The sequence below is a fragment of the Sus scrofa genome, chromosome 8 (assembly GCF_054392235.1).
Source record: "Sus scrofa isolate SSC_HxYL_T2T_F1_AM1 chromosome 8, Sscrofa_HxYL_maternal_Yorkshire_Landrace_v2.0, whole genome shotgun sequence".
Classification (NCBI taxonomy): Eukaryota; Metazoa; Chordata; class Mammalia; order Artiodactyla; family Suidae; genus Sus; species Sus scrofa.
Window position 1 is genome coordinate 109,799,583 of NC_139390.1, and position 13,410 is coordinate 109,812,992.

Sequence of the window (13,410 nt, forward strand, 5' to 3'; positions counted from 1 at the left end):
AATGCTTTTTCCAGTTTGGGACACAATCTACTTTGATTCTATCAGCACTCATGTCAAAGACCACAGGAAGGTGTCTTGTTCCCTTCAGACAAGTGACATGTAGTTGGTATCATTTATATACCTCACTGGCCCAAGCCAGGGCATTCTGAGTAGGAAACCTGTTACTTTCTCTTCCTAGTTCTTTGTATTTTAAAAATATTCATTATACCTTGTCCTTTTTTATTATGCATCTCATATCTTGTTTTGTTTGCATCAGTAAAACTCATTTTTTATTTAGCCCTCACCTCACTAGGTAGGTATTGACTCTTTAAACTAGAAAGTTAGTAAGTGTGTGGCTCTCCTATTTATCTCATTTTGGTCTTTCTGTTTTTACATTTTATGGCCCACTTTCTTACAATAGTAAACTCTTTAAACTTGTAAAAGTAAGTATCTTTGTAAATATTCAAGAAGTAAATGTCAAGTTCAGGTTTTTGTTGTCTGTCTTTCCAAGATGGCAAGTGAAATTCCATAGGCTTTGATTAATAGGAGCATTCCAAGAGTAACAATGTGGCGTTCTATGAGGTCAGTAGGGTCTCATGACTCTTTCTGCTGCAGAACCAAGTTATTTCCATTCATATAAAATGGCCAAAAATGAACTTGAGCTACTCCCATTTGTCAGTGTAGCATTTCATTTCTCTCTGTGGTATACTTCTAATTTATTAGATGCTCCATAAGTTGAAGGGTAAGAATGGTGGAATTGGAAAAGTGATTGGGTGGTGCTTACACAATTATATTTTTGGTTTAATTTTCACTTAGAATGAGTCACTTTGATGTTTTGTAACAATTTCCTTAGTCCACAATAGCAGAATAACCCAGTCTCATGATACTTGTGGAAAACAAATATAAAGTTCTTCTGAAGAATTCATATCTATATGTGTGTGTATATATATATATATATGAATGCATATATATGTATGTATTTTAAAATTCAACCATGTGGAACCATCTTAGAGTATTTTTCATGAAACATACACTTTTTCATTTTTTTTTTTAATTTGCTTCAAATGAAAAAGGTTTGCCTTTTTATTTGAAAATTGCAGTTTCCAAAACTGATTTTTGTTAGAAAACTCAAAAGTAAAAATAAAAACTATGGCTCCAAAATCCTTAAACATTATTTAACTTATTTAAACATTATTTAATTTGTATTCATCAAAAATAAAAGAGTTTGACTTGACTTTATTTTAAATTACATTTTCTCCCTGTGTATAATATATCTTTTCATATTTTCAGAGATTTATTGGAGTTCCCTGAAATCTATATAGTTTTAAAAAAATAAACTGACAAAATAGAAGTTAAAAATCATTGAAATGCTTTTTGGAAATAGTCTATTTTTATTTTAATCAAAATCTCTTAAAACATACATTATGTATTAAACTTTTCTACTTGTTTAAAAATCTCTCAAAGTATAAGGATCATTGGCTATACACTTTTTAAAAAATGTATTTGAAAAATTTTCTAAATTTTCTACTTGTTTAAAAATCTCTCAAAGTATAAGGATCATTGGCTATATACTTTTTTAATAATATAAACTTTATCATTTTAATCATTTTGTTGTACACTTTTTAATCTTCAAGACTGTGGTCAGTATTATCAAGTCTTTTCCATGCATTGTGTTTAGTGGTATGAAGTAAAATTTGATCTCTGAGCCCTCTGATAGAATGGTCACATTCACATCTGAGATTAAATGTGTAGTTTAATTTTAAGAATGTCAAGCTATCTAAGTATATCAAAGTTTGCAAGATTTTTCTTTATTAATTTCACATTATGTAAATACAAATTTTTAGAAAGGATTTGTTCAAGATGGACATTACAATAGATGGATATTCAGTGATTTATTGTCTTTTAAGTTCTCTGCTTCTATCATGAAGATGCATACTAACTTGAATTCCCTTCACAAATTTTAAGATGCTGTTTTAATATTAGTATGTTAATCTTTAATGAGGCCTAGAGTTCTTCTGAAGTCTTTAATTACATTACAGAAAATAATGGTAAAGTTAATAAATTATTGTCCTAATGGCATATGTTAAACTAGAATCAAATTTTTTCTTCTAGTTTTTGGTTGTGGTCGTAATGCATTTTCTTTGTTAAAGACTCAAGTTAACTTGTTTGGGGATCAGGCTAGACTCTGGGTGAAGTCGTCCATGTGGCATCTAGAGATACCCTTTCATTACCATTTGCTGCCTCTGGAAGGCCATCTGCAGTTTTATGGAGCCCTTTTCTAAATATCCACACCATCCCCCTTTTCATATTTCAAATACTTTTAAGCTACTTCCATCTCAAGTGTGCCAGTGCCAGTAATGAGAATTTGGAGGCCCTTATTTCAAGTCTAATAGTCTAAAATGCTTCTAATTCAAAGATTAAGAGTTACAAAAAAGTGTGCTTGAATAAGAATGATATTCATTCAGTCCTTTTGCTTCTCTTAATGGCCTTTTCCTGTCCACTCCCACAAGAAGTCTTTCTTAAGCTTATCTCCTTGTTGTATTTTCTTCTTACAGTTTGTATCTGAAATTATCTTGATTTTTCTTTACTGTTGTTTTGTCTTTGTCATTGCACTAGTAAAATTGAAGAGGCAGGTATTCGCAACTACATTCCCAAAGCCTAGGACAGTAACTAGAAGATGGTGTGTGCTTAAAAAAAAGTCTATTTAATGTATGAATAAATTAGCTTCATGGAGTATCTAGTTTGTGGCACCTTGTAAAATCAATTTAAAAATCAACCTTTTGCAGTTGTCGTCATGTTTCTTTGCGTTCCTTGATGTGTTTGAAGAAAATACAAGTGGATTTTTAAAAATTTTTTAAAAGTTTTTTGTTATTACTATTTTTTAATAGTTATTTCCCCAATATAGTTTTTTTCCTACTGTACAGCATGGTGACCCAGTTACACACACATATGCACATTCTATTTTCGTACATTATCATGCTCCATCATAAGTGACTAGACGTAGTTCCCAGTGCTATACACCAGGATCTGATTGCTAATCCCTGTTATTCAGTGTCAGAGCACAATTTAAAGAAATAAGCAAATGCAAAGAACTCATTTGTTTTCCTTAGTTAAGTGAAAAATATTTTGAAGTTAAGTACACTTTAATATTATTTGTATTACTATGCTCAGTGAATCTAATTGTTGGTAGCTAAATCTCATCATCTTGTATGGGATATTTGCCAGTACTGTTTTGCCTTTCTAAGCGTTGAAAATGGTTACCTATATGTAGTTCTCAAGGCACGGTTTCATATTATGTCAGTATTTTCATTCACTTGGGATCTGATTTGAGATAGAACACACATTCCTAACCTGACCCTGACTTTTGCCTGATGAGCTTTGATAACTAAAGGAATGCCTCAATCTACCAGTTAGAAAGATCTGGATAATGTCAGCTGTAACTGCAGGAAACAGAGTTTTTGTCAGTAACTTTAGAAAGTCTAATCAAATTTATACAAAATACTAGCCATCTTTATTGATTTATGTGATAGCATAAGGGTTAAAGATGAAGGGTTAAAATTCTGATTCCACCATTTAGCAACGTCACCTTAAGTAATTATTTTACAATAGAATTTTTTAAAAGTGTGATGTGGGAGTTCCCATCATGGCTCAGTGATTAATGAACCGATGGGGAACCGTGAGGTTGCGAGTTCAATCCCTGGCGTCTCTCAGTGGGTTAAGGATCCAGTGTTGCCATGAGCCGCTGTGCAGACGCGGCTTGGATCCTGCATTGGTGTGGCTCTGGTGTAGACTGGTGGCTACAGCTCCGATTAGACCCCTATGCCGTGGGTGCGGCCCTAGAAAAGACAGAAAAATTAAAAAAAAATAAAAAGAAATAAAAACGTGATGCGTATGAGTATGTTTGCATGTTTTTAAAAATGATTTAGCTATTTTAACCTCTTGATATAACCTCTACTTGGTTATATCAGAAAGTATGGATCAATTTTTATTTATTTTAACCTACTGATGGTTCTGTTAAACATATGCCAGTTTTATGAAATTTTTTTTAGTTTATTAAAATTTTGTTATTATAGTTGTTATTACAGTATTGTTTCAGTTTCCGTTTTTACAGCAAAGTGACCCAGTTATACACATGTATACATTTTTTTCTCTTGTTACCTACTATCATGTTCTATCAAAATTGATTAGATATAGTTCCCTGTGCTCTACTGGAGGCCCTCATTGCCTATCCATTCTAAATGTAATAGTTTCCATCCACTAACCCCGACTCCCAGTCCACCCCACTCTATTCCCCTGTCCCTTGGCAACTACAATTCAGTTTTCCATGTCCGTGAGTCTGTTTCTGTTCTATAGATAGGTTCATTTGTGCCGTATTTCAGATTCCACATATAAGTGATATCATACGGTATTTCTCCTTCTGACTTACTTCACTTAGGATGAGAATCTCTAGTTACATCCGTGTTGCTATAAATGGGCATTATTTTGTTCTTTTTCTATGGCTGAGTAGTATTCCATTGTATATATGTACCACATCTTCTTAATCCATTTAGCTCTCAGGGAATATTTATGTAGTTTCTATGTCTTGGCTATTGTGAATAGTGCTTCGGTGAACATAGGGGTGCGTGTATTTTTTGAATGAAAGTTTTGTCCAGATATATGCTCAGGAGTGGGATTGCTGGATCATATGGTAGTTCTATATTTAGTTTTCTGAGGGACCTCCGTACTGGTTGTACAATTTACATTCCTACCAACAGTGTAGGAGGGGTTCCCTTTTCTCCATACCTTCTCCAGCATTTGTTATTTCTGGACTTACAAATGATAGCCATTGTGGCCAGTGTGCGTTGGTACCTCCTTGTGGTTTTGATTTGCATTTCTTGAATAATTAGTAATGTTGAGCATTTTTTCATATGCCTGTTGGCCATCTGCATGTCTTCTTTGGAGAAATGTCTATTTGGATCTTCTGCCAATTTTTCACTTGGTTTTGTTTGTTTGTTTTTGCTGTTGAGCTGTTTGTACATTTTGGAGATTAAGCCCTTGTCATTTGCATCACTTGGCAACTGTTTTCTCCCATTTCATAGGTTGTCTTTTCATTATATTCATGGTTTCCTTTGCTGTGCAAAAGCTTGTCAGTTTGATTAGGTACCATTGGTTTATTTTTGTTTTTATTTCTATTGCCTTAGGAGAGTGACCTCAAGAAATCATTGTACGGTGGATGTTAGAGAATATTTTGCCTATGTTCTCTTCTAGGAGTTTTATGGTGTCATGTCTTATATTTAAATCTTTAAGCCACTTTGAGTTTATTTTTATGCATAGTGTGGGGTGTGTGTTCTATTTCATTGATTTATGTGCAGCTGTCCAGTTTTCCCAGCACCGCTTTCTGAAAAGACTGTTTTTCCCATTTTCTTTTCTTTTTTTTTTTTTTTTTTTTAAGGTCCACAGGTGCAGCATATGGAAGTTCCCAGGCTAGGAGTTAAATCAGAGCTGCAGCTACTGGCCTGCACCATAGCCATAGCAATGTGGGATCCGAGCCACATCTGCAACCTGTACCACACAGCTCACAGCAACACTGGATCCTTAACTCACTGAGGAAGGCCAGGGATCCAACCTGCATCTTCATGAATACTAGTCAGGTTTGTTTCCACTGAACTGCATAGATGTCTGGGTTTATTTCTGGGTTCTCTATTCTGTTCCATTGATCTGTATATCTGTTTTTGTACCAGTAGCACACTGTATTGATCACTGTAGCTTTAGAATATTGTCTGAGTCTGGGAGAGTTATGCTTCCTGCTTTGCTTTTTTCCCTCAGGATTGCTTTGGCAATTCTAGGTCTTTTATGTTTCCATGTAAATTTTTGGATTGTTTGTTCTATATCTGTGAATAATGTCATGGGTAATTTGATAGAGATTTCATTAAATCTGTGCATTGCTGTGGGTAGTATGGCATTTTAACAATATTAATTATTCCAATGGAGGAGCATGGGATATCCTTCCATTTCTTCCAATCCTCTTACATTTGCTTAATGTTGTATAGTTCTCAGCACATAAGTATTTCACCCCCTTGGTTAGATTTATTCCTAGATATTTAATTTTGGGGGATGCAATTTTAAAAGGTATTATTTTTTAATATTCCTTTTCTAATATTTCATTGTTAGTATATGGAAATGCAACTGATTTCTGCTGTATCCTGCTACCTTGCTGAATTTGTTGATCAGTTAGAGTTGTTTTTGTGTGGAGTCCTTAGGGTTTTCTATATATCATATCATGTCATCTGCATAATATTGACAATTATACCTCTTCTCTTCTAATTTGGATACCTTTTATTTCTTTTCTTTATCTAATTTCTGGGGCTAGGATTTCCAATACTTTATTGAATGGAAGTGGTGAGAGTGGCCATACTTGTCTTGTTCCAGATTTTAGTGGGAAACCTTTAGCTTTTCTCTGTTGGGTATTATATCATTTGTGGGTTTGTCATAAATAGCTTTTATTATGTTAAGGTATGTTCTCTCTGTACCCACTTTGATAAGAGTTTTTATCATAAATGGATGTTGGATTGTCAAATGCTTTTTCTGCATCAGTTGAGATTATCATGTGGTTATTGACTTTTATTCATGTGGTGTATGACATGGACATTGATTTATTTGCATATGTCAAGTCATCCTTGTGAATTCGGGATGAATCCCACTTGGTCATGGTATATGATCTTTTTTATGTGTTGTTGGATTTGGTGGGCTACAGTTTTGTTGAGAATTTTTGTGTCTATATTCATCAAAGATATTAGCCTACAATTTTCTTTTTTGGTAGTATCTTTGATTTTGGTATTAGGGTGATGGTGGCTTCAGAAAATGTCTTTGGGACTCTTCCTTCTTCTGCAGTGTTTTGGAAAAGTTTAAGAAAGATGGGTATAAGTTCTTTCTATGTATGGTAGAATTTTCCTGTAAAGCCGTTTGGTTCTGGACTTTTGTTTGTAGGGAGTGTTTTTATTACATATTCAATTTCATTTCTGGTGGTGGGTATGTTTAAATTATCTGTTTCTTCTTGATTCAGTTTTGGTGGGCTGTATGTCTCTAGCAAGTTGTGCCTTTCTTGTAGGTTGTCACATTCATTGACATACATGGACTTCCCATGTGGCTCACAAATTTATTGGCATATATTTGTTCATAATATTCTCTTAGGGCTTTTTGAATGTATGCAGTATCCATTAAGATTTCTCCTTTTTCATTGCTTATGTTTATTTGGGTTTTCTCTCTTCTTTTTGGTGAGTCTGGCCAGAGGTTTGTCAATTTCGTTTACCCTTTCAAAGAACCAGCTCTTGTTTTTATTGATTTTTTTTTCTTTTGTTCTCTGAATCTCTTTCATTGATTTCCTCTCTAATCTTTATGATTTCCTTCCTTCTGCTGACTTTGGGTTTTGTTTGTGTTCTTCTTTTTCTAATTCTAATTTCCTTTTTTGATTTCCTCCTTTACCCATTGTTTTTATTTTATTTTTTTTTTAGTAACATGTTGTTTAGTCTATGTGTAGTTGTTTTTTCTCATTTATTTTCCTAAGGTGGGTTTCTAGTTTCATGCCATTGTGGTCAGAAAAGATGCTTGAAATAATTTGTGTACCCCTAAATTTGTTGAAGTTAGTTTTGTGTCTCAGTATTTGGTCAGTCCTAGAGTGTTCCATGTGCACTTCAAAAGAATGTGTATTCTGATTTTTTTGGATGGAATGTCCTGAAAATATCAATTAAATCTAACTGTTCTACTGTGTTATTTAGGATCTCTGTTGCCTTACTGATTTTCTGTCCAGAGGATCTGTCCATTGATGTGAGTGAGGGTTAAAATCTCCAACTTTTATTGTATCCCCATCAATTTCTTCATTTATGTCTGTTAGTATTTGTTGTATGTATTTGGGTGCTCCTATATTAGGGGCATATATGTTGACAATTGTATTAATCTTCTTTTTGAATAGATCCTTTTACATTAAATAGTGTCCTTCTTTGTCTTTCTTTATGGTCTTTGTTTTAAACTCTATTTTTGTCTGATGTGAGTATTGAAACTCCTACTTTCCTATCATTTCCATTTTCATGAAATTTTTTTTCCATCTCCCCCACTTTCAGTGTAAATATGTCCTTTGCCCTAAGGTGAGTTTCTTATAGGCAGCATATTGTAGGCTGTTTTGTTATCCAGCCTGCCACTCTGTGTCTTTTGATGGTGCTTTTAGTCCATTGATATTTAAGGTAATTGATAAATATGTATTTATTTCCATTTTAAACCTTGTTTTCCAGTTGATTTTAAGTTTCTCCTTTGTTCCTTTTTTTTTTTTTTTTTTTTTTTTGGTTGGATGATTTCCTTTTATTTTATGCTTGTGTCCTCTACTTTTTAGTTTTTGTGAATGTATTATTTGGTTTAGGTTTGTGTTTGCCCTGTTTCTCAAGTATCTGCTTACTGTATCTGCTTGCTTTAGCCTTGATAGTTGTATAGGCTCAAATGCATTCTAAAAGAAAAGTCTGTATTGTCTTACTTTCCTTCCCCACATTTTATGATTTTAGCATCTTTTTTAATGTCTTCATGTTTATCCTTTTACTGTTCCTTGTGTTTATTGCCACTTTCCTAAATGGATTTTTTTTTCCTTTTAGATTTGTATACTAGAGTATTTAAGTGATTACTTTCCAATTGTGATTTCCTTCAACCTATATCTTTTTATTTCTTTCCTTTTTAGAGGCTACCTTTCAATATTTCTATTAGAATGGATTTAGTATTGCTATATTTTTTAGTTTTCATTTTTTGGGGGAATTCTTTATTTCTCCTCTTTCAAATGATAATTTTGCTGGGTAGCATATTCTAGGCTGCAGATTTTTACCTTTGAAAATCCTGATTATGTCTTGCCTCTCTCTTCTGGCCTGTAGCATTTCTGTAGAGAAATAAGCTGGCCTGTAGCATTTTTGTAGAGAAATAAGCTGATAGCTTTATGGGGGTTCCCTTATAATTAGCTCTTTGTTTTCCTCTTGCTGACTTTAGAATCTTCTCCTATAACTTTTGCCATTTTTATTATACTCTATCTTGGTGTAGTAGGCCTGTTTGTGTTCAACTTGTTTGGGGCCTTCTATGCTTCCTTTTTCTGAATATCTGTTCCTTTAGATTTGAAAAGTTTTCAGACATAATTTCTTCAGATATATTTTCAATCCTCTTTTCTTTTTCCTCTTCTTCTGAATTCCTCTTACATGTAGATTGGCCCACTTTATGTGATCCCATAGATCTCTTATATTGCTCTCATGTTTTTTTCATTTGGTTTTCTGTCTGTTGTCCTGATTGGGTGATTTCCATTATTGTATCCTCCAAATCACATATTTGTTATTCTCCATCATTCATTCTTCTCTTCAATGCCTTTAATTCAGCTTGTGACTCTGCAAATGAATTTTCTAATTTTTCTTGGCTCCTCCTTATAATTTCTAGTTCCTTTCTAAAATAATCTGTATTACTGTTCGTCTCTGCTCTTAATTCCTTCAGTATTTTGAGTATCTCCTTTTTGAACTTGGTGTCTCTTAGACTGCAGAGATCTGTTTTGTTGTTTGTTCCTTCAGGGGAATTCTGTTCTTTTTACTCTGAGTGGTTCCTGAGCATCTTCATTTTGCTTATACCTTTCTTATTCCGTGAGTTTAGGGAAAACAACTATCTACTTGGTCTTTGAGGACTATTTATATGCAAGCATGTCCCTGGGTCAATTATGAGGGCTTATTTGTGTGTGTGTGTGTATGTATGTGTATGAGGCTGCTTTTGGTTTGGGTACTTGCTGTCTCTTTCTTCAGTGTGTGCAGGTTCTTTATCCCCTGATTGGGGGTATGCCAGTATAAGGCCTGTGCCTGCTTTCAGGGAGATGGAGGCAATTGACACGCCTTTAGCAAGTGCCTGGTTGCTGGGGCCCTTGACAATAGTGAGGAACCACAGAGAGGTGGTGCAGGCTGCTCCTGGTTGCAGGGCTTTGAACAGTTGCACTTATCCTCATGGAGGTGAAGGCAGTGCCCAGAGCTTTTGGCAGAGGCATTGGTGGACTCTGTGTGTGTGTGTGTGTGTGTGTGTGTGTGTGTGTGTGTGTGTGTGTGTGTGTGTGTGTGTGTGTTTTCCCAGGGGAGTGAGAGCAAAGGGTGATGCTCAGTTGCAGTGCCCTCCTCCCCAGCGATCACTGAGCTGACTAGGGCCGCAGGTGGAGCCTGTTCACCAGACCCATGGTGGCTGGCTGTGCCCACTTCTGGAGCCTGAGATGGCTGTGGCAGTTTGCAGCCACTGCCTATAGGCATGTGTAAGAGGCACCCTGCCTGCCTCCGTGGAGGGAAAGATGTTCCTTTGGCAGTCCTGCTCCTCCTTCTCCTGCCCGCCCCAACCATGGTGTGTTGTTTCTCCTACAGGCCCAGGCCTCCTCCCATACTCTTTGGCTGTAGCGCTCTGCTCCCCAGACAGTGGCACACCACTCCCTAGCTGTCTCCACACAGCCTATCCTAGGCCTCTCCCTGGAACTGATCTCTGAAGCCTGAGTCTCAGTGCCCAACCCCAACCTGAGTGTCTCTCAGGCTATGGTGTCCTGGGGGGTGGTACCAATAGTCTTTGTGGTTCTCTCTGTGCTTTGTCCTCCTCAGCACGATTTTGCACTTTTTCTCCAAGGCTTTGAGGTCATAGCTGACCTTCCCATCAGTTAGATGACCTCCCAGGGTGCAGATTCCTTTCCTCTTTCACAGCTCCCTCTCAGGAGTGCTAGTCTTGTCCCCATTCCTTTTTTCTTCTCACTCTCTCTCTTTTTTTATTCCTTTTGTTCTACCCAGTTAAGTGGAAAGTTTCTTGCTCTTTTTGGAGGTCTAAGGTCTTCTGCCAGCATTCAGTAGATGTTCTGTGTGAATCATTGTACATGTAGATGGCTTTTTTTTTAATGTGTTTGTGGGAGAAGGTGAGCAGCACGTCTTACTCCTTTACCATCTTGTTCCCACTCTCTGAAGTTCTTTTAAAACTCATTACCATGACTGATGGACTGTGAATCTTTTTTTAAAAAACAAAGTATCAATGAAACAGTGATCCCTGTAATGGACAGGACAATTACAGAACCAGTTAATTTATACAAGTTCTTTTAACAAATTCTTAAAATTAGGACATTTCGTTTGGGCTCAGATTTTAAAAGGAAGATGGAGTGAACCTGCTACCATTTGTTTTGAGTGTAGCAGGTGCCCAGGGCTCAGACCCTCCCCACCGTAGGGAAAGGTCCTCCACTGCCCTGCTCTGCTCGTGGTGCAGGCACTTCTGTGCCTGGGGCCTCTTCTTGACAGCACACGGAGCTTTGTGGTGGCCAGGATCTGGAGTGGGAGGAGGGATGGCACAAGCCTGATTTGCCACTTTAGATTTTTCTGACAGGAGGCCTTTCTTTATCTTGTAGGTGAACGTCCCTATCAGTGCCCTTACTGTGAAAAAGGATTCAGTAAAAATGATGGGCTGAAGATGCATATTCGTACTCACACCAGGGTAAGAATGTATTCTGTCTCTTCATATAAATTACAAAAACTATACTTATTAACAAAATATTTCACTTTACCCCAAAAAACAAAGGCGGCAGATCCAAAATCATATGTTTATATATTTAACAGACATTTGGAGATAATGTTTTTTAAAAGACATGACAGAGAAACAAAAATACAAACACCCAAAGCATCTCAGTTTTTTAAATTGTGATTTTAGGAGTAATAAATGACACACTGCCGAGTAAATAGAATGTAACATTTTAATACAGAAAAATACAAGGATGCTGTCCGGCAGGGTATTTGCCAGGACTGCAGATGCCAGCACTTCTTGAGCAGAGGTGCGCCTGTCAGCCTGCGACCATTAACTAATGCATATGAGCAAGTATATTTATAAGAAAGGTGTTGAAAATAATGTAAATTAATTGGGGGAGGTGAGGGAGGAGAGCTCCTTGCTCCACAGGGTGTGCCCAGTGCTGTCTTTCATTCTTTTTCCAAGGATGCCCTCTGTGCCTCCGCTGTCAGCACCTCTCACAGGACTATTGTCATTCTTTTATAGATGGCTTTTTCCAGACTCAAGCATCTTCCTCACATGCTATAAAAAATGTGAGCAGCTCACCCTCCATCCAGCTACATGTCTTCACTCACTATTCAGTTTAGAGCACAATTAGATACTTTATGTGAACTTTCCATTTGAAAATTGCATGTTGTTTTTAAATAGCTCTTGATTTCACTCTCGCCATCTTTTCACTGTGTTGCCTTTCACACAGTTCTTTTCAGTTCCACCTTGTAAAAGTGCTTATGGTCTATATAAATGCCATATTTTTTTTCAAATTTTAAGAGACATGTCCAATCCCCTTAAGAGCAATTATAATTTAAACTTCTGGATTTCACTTTTTACCTTAGCTGTCAAATAAAAACTTTAGAGAAAACACATAATAATAATATCCTTTCCAGTATAATAATATCCTAGCTTTCCACTTCAGTGCTGTAGGCCATAAAAGATACCCTCTGAAGTCCTGTTAAAAAAATACTCCTCTTGTCTTTGTGGTGGAGGGAGAGGCAGCTCTGTGCTCATTAGAGCAAATCCACAGTGGGCCTCTCATTCTGAGTTAAAATATAATATTCATATTATATGGATATTAGGAGCTGGGATAATTGATAAATATATAGACAATAAAGGATTAGACAAATAGTACTGTGGAATTCCCTAGTGGCCTAGCAGTTAAGGATTTGGTGTTGTTACTGCTATGGCTTGAGTTTGATCCATGGCCTAGAAACTTATGCATGCTGCAGCCATGGCCAAAAAAAATCACTGTTCAGAATATAACTTCAAACCTTTTGGGTTTTCTCAAGCAAGGATGGTATTTCCAATTCAACTAATTTGGTTTTTATTTGGTTTTAAAATAAAGTTTATTAATAGGAATAATAGTTAAAATAAGTACAAAGGCCACTCATCAAATACCAGGTACTGTATTCTAGATGTTCACATTTATTAATTCGTGTGAGCCTCACAGCAATTCGTTGATGCACTTAACAGTTCACTTAAGCCTCTATGAGGTAGGTATTATTATGATCTCTTTTCTAAAAAATGAGAAACCGAGGCATAAGCAAGTGAATAGTAATGTTTGGAACCTAGAGTGACTTCAGAGCCCACCCCCTCACCTACTGCACATACATTGCATGCCTTTTAGTCAGTTAAAATATTTTCTCATTCCATTAACTCTGATATATTTTCCTATATATTTTCAAACTAAACAAACTAGAGTAATAAACCCAGATTTAAAAGTCTGTTGTTCATTTGAATATTTGGGCTTTGACTCAAGGATCCTGAAGCTGCCTCAGGGTGTTCAGGTGCAGGTGCTACCTTTTCAGCAGCTCTCAGGCACTGATTTCACAGAAAGCAAGCACATGCCTGCCTCTGACTAAGGGCCCACCAGAGAAGGCTTGACTGGAA

At 36.2% G+C, this 13,410-nt stretch overlaps 1 protein-coding gene across 12 annotated transcripts in view; it reads left to right on the forward strand.

Annotated features, from left to right (window-relative positions):
* PRDM5 (PR/SET domain 5) overlaps positions 1-13,410 on the forward strand; it is a 192,796-nt gene that overhangs the window by 142,723 nt on the left and 36,663 nt on the right. For all 12 annotated transcript variants that reach the window (XM_021101643.2, XM_084973071.1, XM_084973074.1 and 9 more), the window contains one exon: positions 11,375-11,460. In XM_021101643.2, coding sequence (XP_020957302.1) covers positions 11,375-11,460 — 86 coding nt within the window. The remainder of the gene's footprint in view (positions 1-11,374; positions 11,461-13,410) is intronic.